The 24,563-nt window shown below is 37.9% G+C and overlaps 1 protein-coding gene across 3 annotated transcripts in view; it reads right to left on the bottom strand.

The window, feature by feature from the left end:
* Window positions 1-24,563, bottom strand: part of epg5 (ectopic P-granules autophagy protein 5 homolog (C. elegans)) — a 41,550-nt gene that overhangs the window by 10,507 nt on the left and 6,480 nt on the right. For 2 of the 3 annotated variants that reach the window (XM_065267027.2, XM_065267028.2), the window contains exons 6-31: window positions 23,848-23,955; window positions 23,641-23,714; window positions 23,286-23,397; window positions 22,526-22,640; window positions 22,235-22,385; window positions 21,262-21,423; window positions 20,866-21,023; window positions 20,625-20,779; window positions 19,331-19,471; window positions 18,279-18,446; window positions 17,952-18,074; window positions 17,605-17,870; window positions 17,371-17,511; window positions 14,212-14,353; window positions 13,894-14,091; window positions 10,390-10,500; window positions 10,157-10,279; window positions 9,762-9,928; window positions 5,305-5,526; window positions 4,916-5,039; window positions 4,546-4,693; window positions 3,880-4,051; window positions 3,390-3,552; window positions 2,013-2,155; window positions 1,765-1,921; window positions 1,440-1,634 (exon numbers count right to left, since the gene is read on the bottom strand). In XM_065267027.2, coding sequence (XP_065123099.2) covers window positions 1,440-1,634; window positions 1,765-1,921; window positions 2,013-2,155; window positions 3,390-3,552; window positions 3,880-4,051; window positions 4,546-4,693; window positions 4,916-5,039; window positions 5,305-5,526; window positions 9,762-9,928; window positions 10,157-10,279; window positions 10,390-10,500; window positions 13,894-14,091; window positions 14,212-14,353; window positions 17,371-17,511; window positions 17,605-17,870; window positions 17,952-18,074; window positions 18,279-18,446; window positions 19,331-19,471; window positions 20,625-20,779; window positions 20,866-21,023; window positions 21,262-21,423; window positions 22,235-22,385; window positions 22,526-22,640; window positions 23,286-23,397; window positions 23,641-23,714; window positions 23,848-23,955 — 3,939 coding nt within the window. The remainder of the gene's footprint in view (window positions 1-1,439; window positions 1,635-1,764; window positions 1,922-2,012; window positions 2,156-3,389; window positions 3,553-3,879; window positions 4,052-4,545; window positions 4,694-4,915; window positions 5,040-5,304; window positions 5,527-9,761; window positions 9,929-10,156; window positions 10,280-10,389; window positions 10,501-13,893; window positions 14,092-14,211; window positions 14,354-17,370; window positions 17,512-17,604; window positions 17,871-17,951; window positions 18,075-18,278; window positions 18,447-19,330; window positions 19,472-20,624; window positions 20,780-20,865; window positions 21,024-21,261; window positions 21,424-22,234; window positions 22,386-22,525; window positions 22,641-23,285; window positions 23,398-23,640; window positions 23,715-23,847; window positions 23,956-24,563) is intronic. The other variant, XM_065267029.2, reaches the window with a different exon arrangement.

Genomic DNA, 24,563 nt, shown 5'->3' with positions numbered 1-24,563 from the left:
AAACTAAGTTACTGGGTTGATCTTTTTCACATTTGCTAGGTTGACACAAGCACTGGGGACCCAATTATAGGACTTAAACATGGAAAAAGTCTTGTTTCCCCTTTAAATTAGACTGTTTTGATTGTTACTAATAAACACTGTGTTCATGGTTTGATATGGAAATAACTAATAAAACCATAAGAGCATACTGAACATAACAAAGCATGGAACAAGAATCTTAATTATATTTTCGTAAGTACCGTTTTCTATTATACCGTTGTATATTATGATAAAAAGAAATGACTTACATACTGTACATAATGTAACTTCAAGTAGCAAAAATATTAAAGCCCATTTAAAGCAAAATGCATATGCAAATGCATCTGCGCCCATTTTTGCGCCCATGGGCGTTCTGATCTAAAGGGGATGAGAGCGGAGACTCTCATTGGTTTATTGCACATTACGCCCAAAACACTCCCATTACTCATTAGGCAAATAGGAACAACTCTTTTCGACCCTGCGCTCGGCGCACAAACCATTTTTCCCGTCGTAAAATTAGCAAAAGTGGATTCGGACACGCCTATTTAGACCGTGCGCTGTGCGCTTAAGACAATGCGCTTAGATCATTAAAATAGGGCCCATAGTGATGCTTTGGTTGCCGCCAAAGGACAAACATGTCATCGTCTGAGACAAGGTAGTAACAATACAGGTTGTATAGAGCAGTTTGTCCGACTAGGGCTCCTGTATTAATCTGACAGCACGAAATGGCAGCTTCTATATATCGGGACACGCGGTGTATGTAGATAAAATGGCTCATCCTAAGGTAATAAAAGCAATACACTTCATTATTGGCGCTTTTCTATCGCATAGTACCCCACGGTTTGGTTTGGGTCAGGTCGGGTCAGCTCACCTCACTTTGGCTTGGTTAGCTTTTCCATTGAGTATAGTAACACTTCAGAGTCAGTTGACGGGCTCCGCTGAGCCTCATTTAAGTTGCATTTAAGCATATATGTGGACGTGCGCGTCACAAATGTTTTTCATCGACAACATGTTTACCTGAGACAGTGCAAGCTAGCATGAAGGTAAAGCTAATCTTTTACTTTATAGATGATTCTCTCAGACCAATCAGTGATCTACAGTGTTTTTGTGTCACGTTTTGGTATCAGCTCTGGTCGCTTGGAACCCCAACCGAAATACTAAAAAAGTATTATACGCTATGTACTGCACCCAGTGGAAAAGCTCACAAAAGTAAGCTGACCCAAACCGTGGGGTACTATGCAATGGAAAAGCGCCATATGTAAGGTCTTTATACACCATAGATAATATAGTTATGTATATTATATTGCATTTCTGTCAATTGTAAGAGTTACACAATGCACCTTTAATTGATTACATCCTAGATAATGCATTAAAATGCAACTCTTCACATGATCATTTAAAGCATTGTGAAACTGAATTACCTTTGTGAGGAGCATAAATATAACATCACCGCTGTCAATGTGGAGAGTATTGACCACTTCCTCATAAAGAGAGACCAGCTCTGCAGGAGAAGCGTTTGGGGTGAAGTAGGGTGACAGCAGGTTACACAGGTGTCTGTTCATTAAGATGGTCTTCAGCATGTGCTTACATTCTGATTGGACATACCGGATGAACACCTGCAGTCACACATTAACTTTTTACTATGCCATACATTTTATGTACCGTAACAGGTAAGTCAAAAAGCTGGACATGCAAAATATTGATTCCTATCCACTTTTTGAAAAAATGAATGAAAATACTCCACACCTGACCCAGAATCTCAATACAGGAAGTGAAGAATTGGCGCGTTGGGGGATGTCTCTGTGTGTCCTCACATACAAAAGACACTATCTGATAGAAGGCAGCGATGCCCACCTTCAATATGGCAGGTGATGGATTCAGTTTGAAAGCATTAACCAAAGCCCTAAACAAGACAACACAAATGAGCTTCATATATTTGGTTAAAGAAATTCAGTATGCGTAGAGAGGAAAACTTTAGTTTAGCGGGTACTGACGTGATGAAGTTCTCTGTGTGTACAGCTGCCTCAGCCAGACTCTGTGGAGGAGGTTTGACTCCGTCAGCCTGCAGCTGTTTAATATCATTCTTCAGGCATTGGATCTGATTCTGCACTGGATCCAGTTTGTGCATTCTTGAGTACTAGGAGACACAGAAGGTGGCAATAGAAGACATGAAATTATTTTGGGAAATAAAGAGGAATGGAACCTGCATCTCCCACTAGAACACAAAGGCTGAATATGTTGAGAACAAGTAAGCTAAACATCTGGCCATGTTTTGGACAGAATGATAATATATTTTGTTGTTACAAAATTCAAAATTACAGAATTTAATGAAACATTGATCAACAGCCTGAATTTATTGATAGGTGCATTCAATATGTTTTATGTTGCACTGACCAACATGCAAGTGGTCTTAGATTTATACTGACACCTAGTGGGGTGGGGGTGCAGCATCTCATAAGTTTTTAGTTACCAATGCCCTTGTAAGTATGCACTATTTTCTGTACACCCATCCACAATTAACTTATTCTGCAACATGCATGCATATTGTAATCAATATAAACTACATTTTTTGATTTTATCTGATTGTGTGATCTAATTATATGACCGAATTGTTTGTTATTACAACCATTTATTATAATATTAGTATATTATTTGTAAAAATGTATGTGCACCTTTAAGGGCACACTCCACTTTTTTTGAATATAGGCTCATTTTCTAGAGTTTAACATTTGATTTTTACCATTTTGAAATCCATTCAGTCGATCTCCGGGCCTGGTGGTACCACTTTTAGCATAGCTTAGCATAATCCATTGAATCTGATTAGACCATTAGCATTGCGCTTAAAAACAAACAAAGAGTTTAGATATTTTTCCTATTTAAAACAGAAGACTCTTCTGTAGTAACATTGTGTACTAAGACCGACAGACAATTAAAAGTTGTGATTTTCTAGGCCGATATGGCTAGGAACTATACTCTCATTCCAACGTAATAATCAAGGACCTTGCTGCCTTACCATGGCTGCAGCAGGTGCAATGATATTATGCAGTGCCCCAAAATAGTCCCCTGCAACTTTAAATTTTCCGTCGGTCTTAGTACACGATGTAATTACAGAAGAGTCAAGTTTTAAATAGGAAAAATATCGAAACTCTTTTGTCATTTTTGAGCGTGATGCTAATGGTCTAATCAGATTCAATGGATTGTGCTAAGCTATGCTAAAAGTGGTACCGCCAGACCCGGAGATTGGCTGAATGGATTCCAAAACGGTGAAAATTAAATGTTTAACTCTAGGAGAGCTGGACAATGAGTATATTTTCAAAAAAAGTGGAGCACAGCTAATATTATAGCTGGAAAAATTAAAGACATGCATTTACCTTAACAGAGATGTGTGCAGGACCCTGGCAGGGCTGTCCTGCTTTGCCACGGCACTCTAACTGCATTGAGAGCTGGTCTTCTCTGTTAATGTAGAGCTGAGGCAAAACCTCCAACAATTCATTGTCTAGAGCAACTTGCTGCGTCTCTCCCATTGTTGCCAATCTAAGAAAAGACACAATTTATGTCATGCTATATGTATGTGCTGTACATTCTGTGTAATCTCAAACCAATAGTAACCAACATGATATATATACTTGTTGTACAGGTTTCTAATAATGAGATTATGAACGGATTCTAAAATACAGGGTTGTAAAAACAGCCATACTCATTGACTCATCTGAGAGCTCCAACCATTAATCATGAAAGTGGAGTCTTATCTAATAGGCATTTTAGAGTACTTATGGACTGTACCTTCATTGAACATATTGATCCATAAAGTGATGTCAAAACTCAACGTGAATGAGTAAGTGCTTGTGTATTGACTCTTACTTGGCTTGATGCTGGAGCTTAGCAAGGTCTTTCTGAATTAAAGCTGTTGATATTTTCTCATCAGATAGACTCTCAGTTGGAATGTCAGGCACTGGGGCTTTTAGTGGGACAAGCAACAGCGCCCCATGGGGGGCATCGTGCTTTCTCAGGTTAGTGAGAATACGTTCTCTTGCTGCAACAGTAAAATGATATGTAAAGTTAATCTGTACAGTAAACTGTGGCACTTAAAGAGATAGTTGAAGACAAAGGAATTTATTTTGAGCAATGTCTGTAACCAAACCGTTTTTGAGCACCACTGACTTCCATGGAAAAAATACTAGTATGGAAGTCAGTCGTTCTCAAAAACTGTTTGGTTACAGACATTGCTCAAAATAAATTCCTTTGTGTTCAATTCTGTTCATTGCTTCATTACAAATACTTCCTTTGTGTTTAGCAGAACAAAGTCTTTTTATAGGTTTGTAACAACATGACGGTAAGTAAATGATTACAGAATTTTCATTTTTGGGTGAACTATCCTTTAAACCTAATTTCTAAATGTTGTGCTGGGTTGGTGTCAACACTATTTTGAATAATTCTTGAATACTTAATACATTTTATTTAATACATTTAAACAATTTAAAATAAGATGCATCTAGGAAAATTCAGGATACGATTATAGTTCAGTACCAGCCAAAGGGTTGATGAAGTCAGTGAAGATGGAGGAGCTGGTGTTCTGTGAAGGTACAGGTTCACTTTTGACCTTTGACCACAGATTGAGGACTTCCTGCAGCTCATGCTGGACTCGTTCAATGTCCACATGCTCTATCCACACCTCCTGAAGACACACAGACCAGTCCATATTTCTCATTTTCAAATACCTCTTTTAATAGTTTTTATTATGGTATGTGAACAATAAACGTCTTTAGTAATATTTGCAAATAAACAAGATTTATCAATTATGTTTTATTTTTCATATGTAAATAAAGGTTTGATGCCCTACAATCTGATGAAGGAAAGATAAGAATAAACGTTATCTGCTGGACCAATAAACATTCACCTGCTGACGCTGCATGATTTTGGCAAGGCGATGGGTGTCATATTGCTTTGGCAAAGAGGGCAGAAAAATTTCCTGCTTCTGAAGGTTTTCATCATCCAACCACAAAGCAAACACATTGAAGAGCCTAAACAATGAGAGTTTGACATTTAAAACACTTGCTTTCATTTGCAAATAAACCAACAGAAAATAGCACACATAATTTTTAAGTAATTATGTCTCTTTGCATTTACATTTCTCTGTAATATAAATGAACAATATAGAGCAAGGAAAGAGTATCAAAATGTAACTATAATTTGTATACACAATGTTTTTTCTCCAGTCAAAATTCAGTCCTGTAACATTTTAACCGAACAGTGAACACGTTTGGAGAACTAAACTGTGGAGCTTACCGCACAAGCTCGGTGTGCAGGTCAGGAGAGGTCATGAACTGGCTAGCTGGGGACAGCAGACCGTCGCTGGGTTTATCACTGGAGCAAGGCACTTTCAGAGCTTTGCTAGCAGCATGATGAAAATCAGACACCTCAACCAACCGCTGTCTGAGGCTCTTCAGCAGAGAGAGATGAGCTGCACTCTGGAAATAACGTCTGCCAATACAACCTTTCACCTCCAGCCTGGTACAGACCAAAAGTAAATTTTTATAATCAAAAACATTTAAATCTGCCTCTTCTAGTTCACAAATCCACAGAAACACAGGTATGTAAGTGATAATGTACTGCTAGCTGGTCATTATCACAAAATCAACCTTAACACAGTGTAACCTGGAATTTATGTAAGAAATAGTTGATGACGGGCCGTTGAATTATTCGAAAATAATGCACACCCAAGGTGGTAAAGCAGACAGACACTAAGGGGAGTGCCACCATACTACGAATGGGCATTATTTTCAAATAATACAAAGGACCGGAGTCATTTACTCTGCTTATACGAAAACATTGCTAAGACATTGCTATGGTAGTAAATTTAAGACATGTGTGCGTTTATTAAAAATAAATAAAACATTTCTCAGCTAATCAGAATAAATCATTCAACAGCACCGTAGTATAATTTGTAATAATGTGAGTTCGACTTCATTTGGCGCTGCACAGACTGATCGGAGGCTGACTTAAAGCACTGCATGCTGGTTAGAAATGAAGGCATGTGACTGTGATGAATGGTATTAAAGTAAGGCAAGAGTGTTTCAAGAAACGTAGTTTGTTTCATGTTTAATCCAACCTTCAGTTCCACTAATGAACATGATAAATGCATGTTTTTTATAACAGGTAGAACTCTGTTATTGTGCAAAGTAAAAAAATATAAAAATGAAAAGAAGCGAAAGACGAAATTCTATTGCCATTTTAATAATCTAGGCATATGTTTCCCGTTTTATTTGGGCATACTGTACAGTATAAACAACAACTAAGGGTGTTTTCACACTTACTTATTCATTTAGCTGACTTACTTATTCATTTAGCTGACGCTTTTATCCAAAGCGACTTACAATTGCTATATATGTCAGAGGTCGCACGCCTCTGGAGCAACTAGGGGTTAAGTGTCTTGCTCAGGGACACAATGGTGTGTCACAGTGGATTCAAACCCAGGTCTCTCACACCAAAGGCGAGTGTCTTATCCACTGCCCCATCACCACCCCATACCTAGTTCGTTTGAGCCCTCCGATGCTCTCGGAGCAGTTCAGGGTTTATATATGTGAACAAACCAAGTGATCTCAGACCCCCCTAAAGGACCCAAAAGTGAACAAAACTCAGGCCACGTCCGGATAAACTGCTGCTAGTTCTGCTTGTCACATTAGGCTAGTTCCTCTTCTAGTTCACTTTAAGTGATCTATTTTAACGATCTAACGATCACTTTAAGTCAGTGGTTCTCAATTCCAGTCCTCGGGCCCCCCCTTCCAGAACATTTCCATATATAAGAACACCTGATTCAGTTTATTAGCTTGTTAGTATGTTAATTAAGGAGCCTGATGAGTGAAATCAGGTGTTTCATATAAGGAGACATCTAAAACATTTTGGTAGGGGGGCCCGAGGACAGGAATTGGGAACCACTGCTTTAAGTGAACTAGAAAAGGAACTAGCCGAATGTGACCTCAGTCCTTTTGATGTTCACAATATGATTTTTTTGTTCTTTTAAAATGAACTATATGTGAAAACACCCTTAAATACTCAATATAAAGGGTTTCTGGTTGAAACTTATTAAAAAAATTTTTTTTGACAAATTCACCATCTAATTCACTTTTGCATTAATAAAAAGGAAACCCGGTGCAAACTTCACTCCGACAAGCAGCAGGTGTCCAACTTGACAGTTCCGTCTTCAACTCCTTGGGACCCTATTTTAACAATCTAAGCTCATGGTCTAATGCGCACGGCGCACAGTCTAAAATAGTGTGTCCGAATCCACTTTTGTAATTTAACAACAGGAAAAATGGTTTGTGCCCCTAGCACACATTCTAAATGGGTTGTTCCTATTTTTTGTAATGAGTTATGGATGTGTTTTGGGCATAACGTGCAATAAACCAATTCGAGTCTCATCTCTTATCCACTTTAAAAGCCAGTTGCGCTCGCGCCATGCCAATTTCCTGTTTAGCTCTTTCACCGCCATTGACGAGATATCTCGTCAATTAAGAGAAAACGCTTTCCCGCCAATGACGAGATTTTCCGTCTTTCCGCAATACCGCTATTATCCACCAGGTGGTCCGCAACTTTTTAAACCCGGAAGTATTGCCCTATGGCAAGCGGCTGCATGTCCGTGTCTGTTTTAAAGATCGCTCTGAATGGGATCTCTATGAAAAGTCCGTCACAAAAATGGAATTATCTCTGCTTTTTGCTCAAAATGTGGTGTTTTTGCAGAAACCTACCCATATTCAAAAGCTGATTACAAAAGAACCACTGAAGGTAGGATGAAGCTGTTTTTTTTGTTTGAAAGCAGAGGGTCTGTTCTTTCATTTGGTATATTGTATGTTTATATATTTAAAGAAGAACATTTTCTGGAAGGCATTAAACTTTGGTGAAAATCATGAAAAACGCTGGCGCTGGCTGGCAACTTTTTTAAAAAACGCTGGCGGTGAAAGAGTTAGATGGTGGAATTTGTAAACTGAAAAACTAAGCAGAAGAAAAAGCCCACCAGTTTAAGATTGATGTAAAACACTTCATTGTTTTTATTTGTATTGAAATTGTTAGTTTTTTTGGATTAAAACCTTCGGTTCTCTTTAAAGTTGTTTTCTTTCGGTCATGGAAGTAAAAATAGCAGGCCTTTATTTGGTGTAAATCTATGGATAGCCTACATGATCAGTAATCTATGCAAAAAAAAAGTATGCAAAAAAAGGTTTGTACTCTAAAAATAGTTTATCTCTTGTTTGTTACAAATAAAGAATTTACAAACGTGTGGAGAGCCGAAAGTTTCAGCACTCGGACAGCGACGTAAATGTTTTGAAAAGCATTACTTAAAAAAGTTTCTCATCATATCCAGAGGTACAAAGTCATCATAAACAATAAATCCGTAGGGTAGCCTTTAAAAAAACATTTTAAAGGGGACAGAGAATGAAAAACCATTTTACCTTGTCTTTGTTGAATAATGGTAGTCTACTTGCATTCACGAACATACAAAAAGTGCTAGACATGCTAAACATCTCTGTTGCCCTCCACTTTAAAAGAATTGGCTACATTTTTTGAGTGGCAGCAAAGTCAGCCAATCAGTAATGAGATTGCAAGTTAAGCCAGTAGGGGGAGCCAAATAGGTGCAAAACCACTTGTTTAAAATCCCCCACCCTAATAGAGCTATCTGAGAGAGGTTTTTAGAAAGCTTCTAAGGCATTACAGACCCAAACAAAAACATTTTTTGTCTACATGTCACATCACAGAACAAGGATAAATACCCCGTTCAATCATTCTATGTCACCTTTAAGCAAAACATTCAATTACTTACCAGGCTACAGGTGAAGCAGCTCTTTATGCATTCTAATGTCTCATAATCAGTCCTCACTTATCTCCAAGATACTCCATAATAATCGATTAAATTTTAAAAATGTTTGTGTGCTGTCCATGTGTGTAATAAGCAAAAGCACGTTGTCGTCTCGTTTATAAGCACATATTACTAACAGGCTCTTTAAATAACAAAAACAATATTGCGCCATTGACTTTAGACTAGGTTTTTGTTGGTCAATGGCGTAATCTATTTAAGTTGCCTCAAAATAGCAACGCTCCAACAATGCGAATGAACGCACCTCATTTTCAGATCAGCACGCACATGGGCGGACAAATGGTGCAAATGTATTTGCCATTTAAAAAACGTGACCCTGGATATAAAAATGATAACTGTGCCAGGCTGAAGTTAGCAAAAGACACTTGCGTCTCGGATTGCGCTGCATTGTGTCGGGTGTATGAAAGGGTCCCTTGACTGAAAGCGGCATACCTCGCAGATCGGTCTGAGTATTTCAGAGCGGCTTTAAAGACAACTTTTTGCATGTGCAAACAATCTGTTATTGACAAATGCAGCTGCAATATGACAAGTCCAGTGAAACAAGAAATCTGAGGAAGTATGAGAGGAAGGGCAATACAGAGAGGGAAAAATAGGAAATGAGGGGAAACAATACATGAAGAGTGGCAGCAATTAAAATGTGCACATAATACAGCTTTAAAGAAAATCCTCAACATGCATTATGTAACAAGCTCACTCAACTGAATCAGTTCAGCATGATAATCTTAAGTTCAAAGGTCTTTGCTTTGAGGTGGTGGAAAACCTCAAGAGCAATATGACTCAAGGCAGGATAACAGGTACCTAATCACGATCCTGTATTACCAGCATGTAACAAATGACAGTTATGTAACAGTTTACAAAAGAAAATGACTCAGCTCACCCAAACTCTGGTCCAGGTTGACGGAGGTAAAGCTGAAGGAATTTCTGCCACACCAAAGGCAGGAGTGGGTGATCTGCAGGCGTAGCGAGAGCTTGTTGAGCCCAGCGATAGATCATCAGCCTCTGGAGGGAGGGGACGACTTGCAGCTTGAGACGCACCTGGGCTTTCTAAAAAAAGCAAAAAAAAATATGAGAAAATATGTTTACACTGATTTACAGTCTGATATATACTAGGACTGTATGGACCACCAGAGATTGAGATTGCTTAGGTGGCCTTTCCATCAATCCATGCAATCACTTAGTGATTCGAATTTAAAAAAACAAGTGCCTCAAAACTTTCTCACATTGTCTTCATAACTCTACTGGAAATAACACTACTGAAAAATGGACATGTACCTTCAGAGACTGATCTGGTGTGTAGGCAGAGTTAGAGAGAAGCTCATGCTCCACACACCGTCGCAGCTGAGAGTCTTCCTCAAACATTGACTCCATGTTTAGGACCAACCAAGCAAACCACACCTTAGATCAAACCAAAAAAGATAGAGAGAAATAACAACAAAATATGTTGCATTTGTACATATCTCTCTGCAAATTCACTACAACTAATCTTTACTGAAGAATGTACATACCTCTCCGGTGAGAGCACAGCCTTCAATGAAGGATGGTGTGATATTTCCTGCTACTATCCAGCCCATAAAAGATGAGAGCAAACCTTTGTCTCCGTGGTAACCTAAAGCACTCTAATAAACCAAAACATATATTAATACAGGGAGACATGTAAGTAGGGTTGTAACGGTATACCGGTATGGAGGTATACCACGGTATTATCATGCACGATTATCATACCGTAAACATTTGCTTAGTACCGGTTTTGGAAAAAATTATAATAAAGGAGATCTCACCTGTGCTACTGCGCATATGGTACTTCATTTCACATAATAATAATATAATAATTCCTTACATTTATATAGCGCTTTTCTCAGCACTCAAAGCGCTTTACATATAAACAGGGGAATCTCCTCAACCACCACCAATGTGCAGCATCCACCTGGATGATGCAACGGCAGCCATATTGCGCCAGAACGCCCACTACACACCAGCTTATTAGTGGAGAGGAGACCGAGTGATATAGCCAATTAGTATATATGGGGATGATTAGTAGGCCAATGGGCAAGTTTGGCCAGGATGCTTTTCGAAGGACATCCTGGGATTTTTAATGACCACAGAGAGTCAGGACCTCGGTTTAACGTCTCATCCGAAGGACGGTGCATTTTTTTTGACAGTATAGTGTCCCCATCACTATACTGGGGTGTTAGGACCCACACAGACCCCCTGCTGGTCTCACTAACACCTCTAACAGCAGCAACCTGGTTTTCCCAGGTGGTCTCCCATCCAAGTACTGACCAGGCTCAGCCCTGCTTAGCTTCAGTGGGCAAGCTGTCTTGGGCTACAGGGTGATATGACTGCTAGACACCACTCATTTATGTACAGCAAAGAAAATTTCAGAGCCAGAGAACACAAAATCTATACCTCTATCCCCCGCTGAGAAAAATTTTAAATCTGCATTATGGGAATACTTTAGGGAATCCCAAAATGAGTTTGTGTTGTCCTGATATCCAGTTTGCAAAAAATGTGGATGAAGAGTGTAAAAGGAGGAAATACGCTGAACATGTGCTACCAAATTCGCAAACATATCCCTCTGTGCAGATAAATGTGTGTTTTGTTTATAATTTAAAGCAGTATTATTTCCGTGATGCAGAGGGAATCCCGAAATCCAGTAATGAAAGTCGGCCATAAATCGGAAACGGATGTGTGTTTAATTTTCGGCCGATCTGTTTTCGGACACACAGTTGTTATATAAATGCACCTCTGAAGTGAACTGTCTTGAGAAAAGTCTTGATGGCATTTTCTCGTCGTTTAATCTCAGTATAATGCCTGATATAGCGCTGTTTATAAGCGCACATGTCTGTTTTGTTTACATGTCAACGCTGGTAACCTCTCGCTCTCCGTCTCATTCTCTCAAAACAATAAAGCACATTTAAGTGATTTATATTACAAGTCAATTTTAAGTTGATTATACATAGGCGATATCTAAAGAGAAATAACTTATTCTTATTTTGTTCAAATGAGTGATGCAGCTTTATTTTGTCTTTTTTTCCAAAAGTTTTTTTTTCTAAAAAGTTTTATATAATAGACCAAATGTTCAACCAAAAACCAAGTCTGTTTTCATTCATTTAAGGGTCATTATAGCTGATGATAATAATAATAATTTTATAACATATACCGTGAAACTACGAACACCGTGATAGTTTCTGAGATGATTATCATACCATGAAAATTTCATACCGTTACAACCCTACATGTAAGCTGTGTCCCAATTCAAAGGCTGCGACCTCCAAAGGCCGAATACCAAGACCGATTTTATCACAGCAACTCGACTGAAGGCTAGTAAGGCCGTCCCAATTCGAAGGATGCTTAAATGCAGCTTAAATGGATCCTTCACAGCCTAGGCCAGGGATGGGCAACTTCTGTCTTGGAGGGCCAGTGTCCTGCAGAGTTTAGCTCCAACTTTCCTTAGCACACCCGCCTAAAAGTTTCTAGTATGCCTAGTAAGACCTTAATTGGCTGCTTCAGGTGTGTTTAGTTATGGTTGGAGCTAAACTCTGCAGGACACCGGCCCTCCAGGACCGAAGTTGTCCATCCCTGGCCTAGGCTATCCCGAGGTTCATTGTGCATCTGTAATGGCTGAATATAACGAATGAATACTTATAAATTAAACATTTAAAACCTTTGCTGAAAAAAGTGTGTATTTTGCAGAAAAACTATCCTTGTCACTGTTTTAGTATTATAAATGATGTTTTTTAATAACAATATTTTTGCAATACTGTTTATGTCTAATTTTGGTTAATTTTATATAATGTTGGTTGGTTATTGTGTCACAATTTATAAAATAATAAAAAAAAAATCTGGTTCAATATTCACTTAAAGGAATAGTCTACTCTTTTGCCGCATTAAACTATGTAATTACCTCAACCTAGACTAATTAATACATACCTATCTTTTTTCAATGCGTGCACTGTACAGCGCGTTATGAATGTGTTAGCATTTAGCCTAGCCCCATTCATTCCTATGGTACCAAAAAAAAGATTTATTTTGTGGCACCATACTTACTAGTATAACTCCTCATGTAACAGTCTTTAAATAGGGAAAACACGGAAGTGTTTGGTGGCTTCCCTGTTTGGTACCACAGGAATGAATGGGTCTAGGCTAAATGCTAACACATTCACAACGCGCTGTACGGTGCACGCATTGAAAAAAGATAGATAAGTATTAATTCGTCTAAGTTGAGGTAATAACATAGTTTAATATGGCAAAAGGGTAGACTATTCCTTTAAGTAAGTAAGAAACATCTCTGCTTTGAACCACTGAGAGGTGCGGCGGGAGGGAACATTAGGTGAAGCAGCTATGGATCCTAGACCGTCTCATTTCAGTTCTCCTAGTGGACTTCGGAGGCTGCATCCTACGAAAACTGATTCCTCGCATTCGAAGGACGCAATCATCGTAGGATCCAGCCTTCGAATTGGGACACAGCTCTAATTTGCTTTACTTAAAGGGGTCATATTGAGATTTTTTGTGTGCATATGTGAAGGTTTAGCTCAAAATACATCACATATAATTTATTACAGCATGTTAAAATTTCCATTTTGTAGGTCCAAGCAAAAATTTACTGTTTTTGGGTGTGTCCTTTAAAATGCAAATGAGCGATGAAATGCAAACATTGATCGCCATAATGGCCATAACTCAATTGTGCTGTCAATTATTTTTTCTCGCTCTCTTTCTCTCTCACTAAATGGCAGTGCCATGGTTGCAGATTAAGGGGTGGTATACTTGTAATTGGCTTGCTACCTACCTCACAAAACAGGCGAAATCTGAACGACCTATTTTTTCACATGCTCGCAGAGAATGGTTTACCAAAACAAAGTTACTGGGTTGTCCTATTTCACGTTTTTTTTAGTTTGATAGAAGCACTGGGGACCCAATTATAGAGCTTGGAAAAAGTCAGATTTTCAAGCTGTGACCCCTTTAAATCAGCCTTTAAAGGCTGTTTATACACCAGCTAAAGACTGACTGACCTTGTGCTGTTGGTAGAGAAGTTTCTGAAGACATTCCTCTTGTTGGTGAAGAAATGCCGCACGGCAGAGATGATCCAGAAGGTACAGAACAGCTCTGTCTCGATGCCAAAGGTTCTGTTCGGTCAAAACCTGAAGCCAGAACTCAAGAACAGAGACAACCCCGACACGTCCAGGTCTGGAACTCTCCAAAATATGGGCCTAAAGGGCAATAAGTGTTGTTGGTTTCTTTTTAATGCCATGCCAGCTTTGGCTAATTTCATAATGAAATCCAAAATGTATTATTGAGAAAACAACTACAATCCAATAAAAAAATCTTACCTGGATCACACTATTGAGAAATTTGATGTTCTCACATGTAGAGATGCCAATAAGATGCTGGGCCACCTTTTGTGTCACCTGCTGGGTCACACCTTGAGTCCCACTATCCAACTGCAAGAAAAGCTGAATACAGCTGAGAAACCTGACCAACACCAGAAAAAGTCATACATTTAAAGAAGCCACCCACGATGCTCACACAAGAGACGTGTTTAATCATTAATGAAAATGCAAGATCACAACACACATTCATTCATTAACACTTAATAGCTCACTTACAATTAGTGGCGGCCGGTGACTTATTTTTCGAGGGCGCACGATGTGAAGTTCGTCATTTCAAAATATGTGTTCGGCGCGCGATGTAAATTTATGTGAATCACGCGTGATGTCAAAATACGAGCCTGCTGCAGACACTTCAAAGGGGTTTATGATAAAAGAGATGCTCGCATTTGCCAGATATTAGCTTAATCTCATGTGTAATCAGAGTTTACTATTAAAGGAACACGCCCACATTTTGGGAATTTAGCTTATTCACCGTATCCCCCAGAGTAAGATAATTCCATACATACCTCTCTCATCTCTGTGCATGCTGTAACTCTGACGCAGCCCCTGCTAGCTTAGCTTAGCACAAAGAATGGAAGTGAATGGCTCCAGTTAGCAAACTGCTCCCAATAAGTGACAAAATAATGCGAACATTTTCCTATTTATGTGTTGTGATTTGTATAGTCACACCGTGAACAAATAACAAGGTCATATGAGACACAGCCATCTTTTAACAGTATATATACTGGGAACTATATTCTCAGAAGGCGGAGCACTGCTACTGGGCAGAGTGATTTGCTCGCAGCACCCGAGAAGCCCCCTGGTGAGGAGCAGAGAGTTCGGTCAGAGTTGTGCTAATCACTCCGCTCAAGTAGCAGTGCTTTGCCTTCTGAGAATATAGTTCCCAGTATGTATACTGTTAAAAGATGGCTTTGTCTAATATGACCTTGTTATTTGTACACAGTTATTTTGTCACTTATTGGGAGCAGTTTGCTAGCTGGAACCATTCACTTCCAGTCTTTGTGCTAAGCTAAGCTAGCTGGGGCTGCGTCAGACATAGTTACAGCACGCACGGAGATGAGAAAGGTATGTATGGGCTTATCTAACTATGGGGGATACGGTGAATAAGCTAAATTCCCAAAATGTGGGCGTGTTCCTTTAAGGGATTGTCTTGCGAGTAGGGGTGTCCTCGACTAAGGATTTACATATTCGAATCAGAATTTTCGAATCTTTCCATAGTCGACCGATAGTCGAATCATCTATGTTTGTGTGCATGGGTTGGGAGGGGGCCAGACCAGGTACAAATTGGTAACTTTTATTTTCTTTCACAAGCAGCACACATAAACAACTGTCTGATAAAGTGACCAAAACTGTCTTTCAAGTAATAAACGAAGACAAAACTGAGGATGCATTTATATATATATTTTTTTTAAGGTAAAATGTAAGGCAACATTTGTTTAATTATTCCTCATAACATTTTAAAGCCACGATCTACAGAACATCACACAAAAATACATTTGATAACTAAACCTAAAAAAATAATAAAGGTGATCCTGCCTTGGAAACTCCGGCTACAATTAAGTGTTTTTATTTAATTTGGAGATAGCGCGTCAAAGCAGTCATGACCAAAAAAACCCGACAAATGAGAAATGACAAATAATTTGTGATTGTGACTGTAAATGATAAAAACTAATCTTTATATACAATTCATTAAACTTTAATTTATAACAAGAAAAACACTGAAATTAATGATTTTATAGACACTACGCGTTATTATTTAGCACAGAAAACCTGCTTGCTTGCTTTGACTTTGATCATCTCTGTATTCACTTTAGATACAGAAAGACCGGATGATATTATTTATTTCAGGAATCTCTTTGCTATCATTTGAAAGTGAACACCGACTGACCATAATATTAAATCACAAGAAAGACATTCGTGTCAGGCAGAAATAGGTTCGGTGCAGATACTAATTTCCGTTTCATCACCGAAATAAAAAAAACGGCTTACCTGTTTTGTAGTTTAACTTTAAGATAGACGATATAACCACTCTGTTTTAAATACATTTTAAAAACTTATACTCGTCGAAAAACATCCGTTTTTTAATGTTTAGTTTGATGAACTCCTAAATATGAGACGCATGCAGAGCACCTAGCCCGTTCGGCTAAATTACATGCGCAAGCATGGCCAGCAGGCAATAGCGCAACATCGATACAACGAAAAGCTATCCAAAATTTACAGACTTAAATTAGATCAGAATTTACGTTTATAATAAATACAATTTTTTAATAAAATAAGGTCAGAAGTAACAAAGTGAAGAACAAATATGCAAAATGCCTCAAGTGCACGTAAACAAAACACAAGCCAAGTTAAATCAGATAACCCAAAGTGATTTCTAAATAAAATAAAATATAGAAATTATTAAAAGAACGAAAGTCATAGTTTAATTTGCCAGCTTTGTCTTTTAAATGTCGAAACAAAGAGGCAAGGCTTTATTAACATAGAGACCTCTTATGGACGTGAAGCCCGGTCACAGGGGTTGTTGGATTTATTAACGCATTTAAAAAATATTTATTGAAAGCTGTTACTTCACATATTATTTGCAGCATTATCATAATATGCAGTATATTAATATATTGTGAGAAAGCTGTTATATGTGAAATCAGATAATGTGTGCACCCATACGGCCAAAATTGAATGATCCTCATTTCATAACACATCTGCGACGATTCGACTATGAGATTGGTAGTCGAATCAGGCTTCTCCTATCGATGCATCGAATCTTCGACTATTCGGGGTCACCCCTACTTGCGAGTATTTTGTGAACACGGGCGTCCCTTTTATCAAAAATCCTTTGGACGCGTGTGCAGCAGGCATGATGCACATGGTTCACCTGACACAACAAACACATATTTTGAAATGACGAGCCACACACATGACCCTCCGAACACATATTTTGAATTTGTGCTCCTCAGAAAAGAAGTCACCGGGTTGCCACTGCTCACAATACTCAACATAGTTACACAAAAAATCAAGTTATTATCCATAGCGGCAGGTTTTTCGATTTACTACAAATAGTAAGACAACAGATATCACAATAAAAATGAAAATTATCTTAACTGTTCGTTTTTGAGCAAGTAGAATTGGCAGCTGTAGACCAGTGGCAGTATGTTTTCCAGTATGTGTACTGCAGCTTTGAGATGACGAGACTGAATCAGAATCTTCAGCAGTGATATTCCATCACTGCAGAATTTCTCCAGACTGTAAAAGATGAGCATGAAAGATGAAGATTAATTCATATTACTAGATTTGGATCTTTACCTTGCTGCCAGTGATTTCAAAGTCTTTATGAACCTGTGTCCAATGGTGGTCATATCAATAGCCAGGAAGCAGCCAATGGCGATGCCTGCTTTCACAGCTTTGAATACAGGGTGCATGGTTGGAGAATCTGTGATCTCAGGCACACTGGGGAGGGTGGAGGAGGGCAGGGGGCACCAGGCATCCTGGGGACTTCTTTCATTGGCATGAAGCTTCAGCCTTAAAACCAGATCCCAGGCCCACTGGTTAAAAGAGGATTCCGGAGTCTGGCCGAGTCGGACCACATTAGCCAGATAAGACACCTAGAGAGAGTTACAATGAAGCAAATGTGAAGGATGCTGTGTAGCATTAAGGCAAATATTTGTATTGGATACATGTCAAACCTGTTTAATGCCTTCAGATAGGATGCCACCGTATGGTATGTCTGTGAGGTATTTTTGATATGCCTCAATGACCAACAGGGCAACTTCGCTGTGCAAAGAAGCTGGTAGAACAAGGCAACCATTCTGTGGATGAAACCGAGTTTTACTTTTTACCCTGAACAGGTCAAACACTCAATAGACACACTAACGCCTAGATTATTTACATAAGCCATTCATTTATTCCAGGCTTAAAAAGAACCATCCTTTACTTTAACTGCATTTTGCATCTTCCATTTTAAGCTACTGTAAGTATTATGTAAGTAAAATGTTTCAATATTCATAATTTACACTGACAGGCTGAAATCCCCAGTTTAGACCCTCCAGTATGATGCAGGCCAGTCTGTTCTCCACTGCAGTGAGGTTGAAGTTCAAAAGCCAATCTCGGATTAACCCAACCTCAGCTTCAGCTGGCGTCCACATGTGCAGAGGCAACTCCTTAAACAGGTACAATGAAACCTTAAACAACAAAAAACAGTAATGTGATTTCTTGTCAAGTTTAGCCTTCAATCCCATAATCACTGCTATACCTAGGGATGCACCGATAGGATTTTTGGGCCGATACCGATTTAAACAGACAACTTCTGGCCGATACCGATATTAAACACTTGTATACAATACTATACAGTTGGTCTATTAGTTAGTTTATTTCTGCATCAAATTATTTTTACTAAACATGGATTGGATCTAATTAACATTCAACTGACCAACATAATAAGAGAGGCACAAATTAAGCTAAAACAAATATAATAAGACAGCATGACAACCTTCAAAGGTGGTTTTTGCTATTTAGCATTTATTTTATTAACAACATTAACAATTTTTTTTTTACATATAATGGATTTCTTTATGCAGTTAATTAATAAACAATCGGTATCGGCCTTTATCATGCTATTGCCTATATGCCAATGGTTTCAAATTCATCAAAAATCGGCCGATAAATATCGGCGGCCGATACATCGGTGCATCACTAGCTATACCTCTTGGATTGTTTACAAATCTGAATAAAATGTGTAACACCATAAACATTGAGTTTTTATGAATAACTTTTTCATTTAAATTGACCAGCTTTTCTGTCTGATGGATTGAAAATCATCACTATACATCACTCAAAGGGCTGCACTATTATCAGCAAAATTTTAATCACGATTATAATTTTTATAATAAAATTATAATCGTGATTATTTAACATGCATCAAAGCAGTGGTGCATTCAAAGTGCCAAATACATCGGTCCAGCAACATGCAAAAGATAAGCAATGTTAAACCTTGCTTATCTTGTTTTTGTAATAATTTGAAATTGAAAATCAAAAACGATTAATTGCACAGCCCTACATCACTCACCATGCCTACTTTCTCTATGGTCTCTTTCAGTCTCTCCAACAACACAGAGATGATGTGAGGGTGGGCTGCTGCTATAGCGGCCAGCAATTCCCGGCCCACTTTGGAGAATATCTCACGAGTGGTAGTACTGACGTAAGATATCTACAAAACATAATTGCAGTTTAATGGCATTTACAACATCCAAAATAGTCGTCTACATTGAAGTAAAAGCATGAAGGAAGATGATAGTCCTTCAACAAACTCTTGATAGACATTGTGTTGTTTCTTGCTTTCTTAAATGTATATGGTAAACAAGTTTATCTGAAAAATTTAAAGGAAATATTAACTGAATATTTTGTAACTATCCCTTAAAGGGACACTAAACTTTTTTTAAAAAATATGCTAATTTTCCAGCTCTCCTAAAGTTAAACATTTGATTTTTACCGTTTTGGAATCCATTCAGCCGATCTCCGGGTATGGCGCTATTACTTTTATCATATCTTAGCATAATCCATTGAATCTGATTAGACCATTAGCATCGCGCCCAAAAGTAACCAAAGAGTTTCGATATTTTTCCTATTTAAAACTTGACTCTTCTGTAATATCTTTCAATAGCAAGGGACTGTTTTCAGCAATGCGTAATACCATTGCGCCTCCTGTAGCCATGTTACGGCAGCAAAATCTTTGATTATTACGCCAGAATGAGAGTATAGTTCCTAACCATATCGGCCAAGAAAATTGCAACTTTAAATTTTCCATCGGCCTTAGTTCACGATGTAACAACAGAAGAGTCAAGTTTTAAATAGAAAAAATATCAAAACCTTTTCATTATTTTTGGGTGCAATGCTAATGGTCTAATCAGATTCAATGGATTATGCTAAGCTATGCTAACAGTGGTAGTGCCAGGCCCGGAGATCAGTTGAATGGATTCCAAAACTGTAAAAATCAAATGTTTAACTCTAGGGGAGCGGGAAAATGAGCATATTTTCACACTTTTAGTCGAAGCTATGAAATCTTGACAGCAATGGTTCATTAAATATAAATGAAGAATTTCGTTGCAAAACAAGATAACTCCGTTTTTTTAATTGTTCAGAAATCTTGTTTTATGGTTGTGCATTCCAATTAATATCAATTCAACTGCAGTTGGTTTGTTTTGATTTAAACCTTCATAACTTAAAAATACAGCTAAGTAGCACTATAAAACAAAATAATAACATGATAACATAATAATAAACATGTTTTGACAAAAATGTTAAAAAATTGATTTATCTCTTAACTCTTCAAATATAAATATTGAAAACTTGACAGATTGTACCTCATATATCTCGAGCACTATGGTTCTGACAAATTCGGGGTCTACATCTGTGCGCCTGGGCTGGGCCATGTGAGCAAATGTGGTCAACAGGCAGATTCCATCTGAGCTGTTTATCTCTGACAGCCAGTTCTCAAATCTCTCCTTGTGGCTTGAATCTGGACACACAAGGGCACACAATACCAGTTTTTTTTTTTAAATCCAAATCTCATGCTTTTTTCAGCATCAGATGGGGGAGGGTTACCTCTGAGCCCCTGGACACAGTCATCAGCACTCAAGCTAGAGCTGAGTCTCTCCAGTCCTTCTGTCTCTGCACACTGCATGATATAGAAGATCTTCCACAGCATGGAACTGGACAGTGTGCCATACGGCATCTCAGACATGAACAGCCATATGCCCAGTCTGTGAATGAATGAAGAGTTACTTAAGTTACTTAAGAAATATGCACTGGTGAAGTAATGCCTTTATTTACATTTTTGTAAACTCTGCAAACAGAAGAAGTTACTTATCTATAGGCAGAGAGGGAATAGGTTTTACCCAATTCACCCACATGAGCATCACGGCTTAATATTTGTGATAGCTGATGCATGTGTGTACTGTCCATTAATAAAACCTCACAGATTAAGCATAAGCTAAATACCTCTTGGCTTTAAGCACATGTAGCACTGCTCTAAGAAAGAGATGGTCGAATTCCACTTGTAGCTTCTCCATTGAAAAGGACTGTTCTTGCATTGTGGTCCTGCTCACACCCGTAAAGCTGATGTACTGGGCCCAGTGGTCACTTACATAACAGAGGGTCATGCTACAATGATTGAAATAACATAATAGTTGGTTAAAAGAGTCAAAACTCTACTTAATAAAAATACTTGATACCAGTAGCTAGTGTATAATAGTTTCAGTATTAAAATACTTTCTCCTAGCAAAGTTTAAAAAACAGGGACAAATAAGTAATTCATTTATAAATAGTGCTACTAAAACAGTGCTGTTTTGGCTGAATTTATCCAATTGCGCAAGTTTAGAGTGAAATCAGTTTTTACCATCCGATAGAAAACAGGAAAGTATTTTTCTTTAAACACGATTGCAAAGCAAATTTTGCAGTTTTGCTCAGTAACAATAGAGGCACATAAAATAAATCATCTGCAATTATTTATTTATTAAATGTGACCGACAGAAAAAGTGTAATCATTTGATTTAAAGGTGCATTGTGTAACATTTAGAAGGATCTTTATATATATATATATATATATAAAGACCTTACATAATGACCTGTTTTGTTTTTATTACCTTAGAATTAGCCGGTTTACCTACATAAACCGCAGGTCTACTCACATGGAAGTTGCCATCATGTTTCTACAGTAGCCCTAAATTTCTACAGTAGCCCTAAATGGACAAACTGTTCTACAGAGCGTGTTTACTCCCTACGTTGTCTCAGACAACGACATGTTTGCCCCGTGGCACATACCATGAGCTGTTGGCTGCAATTCGCAAACTGACAACCAAACTAAAATTTACACACACCACCTTTAACATTTACCATGTACAATAACTTTGTTAGTGTGTCTATTTATGTTTAATGCAAGACTAAACAGAATTTTCTGGTTAAGTTTACAAACCGTATCATGTGACCAATCCTCTTTACAAACTGGCGATAACGTGCTCTGTTGTAGGTGTGCAGGCCAACGGCAAGAAGCTCGATCAGTGAAGAGGCAAAAGCAAATATCTTCATCATCTTTTGACTGGTGGTGGCTTGAGGCTGATAGTCGCCTATATCCAAAAACACATTTAACAGGCAAATTCATTAGAATTGGTTTTCAACATGTCAGCTTTAAGATACTTAAACCATACCAACAAGTATGAAATATGTGAATAAGTTGCAGAATTGTAGGACATAATGACAGCCTTACCTTTAGAGCAGATGCCCAGTAAGTGTTTAAAGAGCTCATCAAAGGGAAACTGAGAGAAGAGAGAAATCAGATCATCCTCAGACAGCAGCATCCAGCTTGTTTCTGGATCTTCATCCTGGGAAAAAAAAGATTATTTAGGTTATAAATTCCAGTGAACCGTGGGAGGGACACTGCATTATTTGACAGAAAACTCAAAAACAAAAGCAAAACATGTCACATACTATTGGAAAGCTGAACTTTTTGTGATTCTAATTATGTAAACCGTTTTATAATGTAATCAACACAGCCGGTACAATTTGTGTCCTTTTAGCCATTTTTTTTTTTGCCTTTTTCAGGAATGCTAAGGGGTTATGTTAGAGGTTCAGAAACACCCTTTAAATTTTACCAAATAAGAAAAGGAATGCTTTAAGGACTAATCAAATTTAACTCATAATTTAGGGCTGTCAATTTAACAGGTTGAGTAAATATGGTTAATAAAAAAATATTAATAATTGTAAAATTGCACAGCCAGTTTACAGTGACTGTAGGTTGGTGGTATGCATATGTACCATTATTTAGAACAAAAACAAACATTATTAACTTTTAAAGCCACATTTCAAACATAAGGCTGTCTTTGGATAGTCTTAATAGATAGTCTTGTTCTTTGCCAACCTTAATAATACATAATCGATTCTAGAAAACAAAACTATGAACAGCAATAAAATCATAAGACACTGAGATGCTGAACAACAAAGATGTCAGATTCATGACAGACACTCACTTCCTCTCCCCCCTCATCCACCAGTGTCCAGTTACCAGATGCAGGTCCGGAAAGACTGTTGTTGCCCTTTGGGTCACTGGGCTTCATGTGTCCCAGGAAGTCTGCACGGTGCCTGCATGGTTACACACAAATTTTCATATTCAATTAAATGCTTCTGTATGTTTGTTGGCATATATAGTACTAACCATCTAATGACTGGCCAACATGTGACTGCATATTTTTATTTTTTTGTTCAAATATGCTTCTAGTTATAAACGTTTTAAATAACACAGCTGGCTTTATAGGTCAAACTAGGAGTGAAGATGACAATAACAATTAAATGTGATCTTAATTCCCATTTTCTAGACAATCTTACCTTACTGGGGACATGAGAATAGCCAGGGCCTGCATGAAATGATACACTCCAGATGGGTTATCCAATACCTTGATCTGTGGACGAAAAGAAGTTGCAAGTCAAATAGAGTGTTCAGATTTAATGATACCGTTTAATTGTCATATATTAGCATCACTTTGAGATCTACATTAAGATGCAGTGAAACACAATAAAGCTTTGTTTCAGTACCTGTAGGAATGGTACAGCCCATTTCCCAACTCCTCCTGGGCAGCACAATAGGTGATTTAAGATGAACAGGTGATCTCCTGCAGAACCTACCTCATGCAGCACAGACACCTACATGAAGAAAAAAAAAGCTTCATACAAGACAATGTAATATATAATCTAGGAGTATTTATATTTTAAGCTCACATTAGATAAAAAAAGTACTGTTTTTTATGTGTTTCTCTTATGAAGATAATAATAATTTCTCTTATAACCTGGCTAGTTGGAATGCTTGGTTCTGATTGGGCAGTAGCAAATTTTTTGCAGGTTTGTTATTCCCAGATAACCACCACTCAAAACTAATAACACATGCTAACCCGGATGCTGCAAATCATTTTGACAGGTACAGTTTAATATCACAAAAATTAATTATAAATACGTCTTTAACAACAATATATTTACAAGTGATTAAACCAAATAGTGTTTTTGTGACATTTAAACATCCTGTCCTATCTTACAACAGAAAGTAAACAGTTTTTTTGTGGATTCATTTAAAATGAGCAAAATGAATTATAATTTTAAATTCATATTTAATGTTCCTTACCTTACTAATGAGGTAAATAGCCGTGTAATATATGGGATAATGTACAGGCAGCCAATTATTATAGCGAAATAAGCCCCTTCAGTGTGATACAAGACGTAATCACACTGTCAGGGCTTATTTCTATGATAACGACCGG

The sequence above is a fragment of the Paramisgurnus dabryanus genome, chromosome 5, assembly GCF_030506205.2.
Source record: "Paramisgurnus dabryanus chromosome 5, PD_genome_1.1, whole genome shotgun sequence".
NCBI lineage: Eukaryota > Metazoa > Chordata > Actinopteri > Cypriniformes > Cobitidae > Paramisgurnus > Paramisgurnus dabryanus.
The sequence above is the reverse complement of the archived record's forward strand: the minus strand, read 5'-3'. Positions and strand labels throughout refer to the sequence as shown.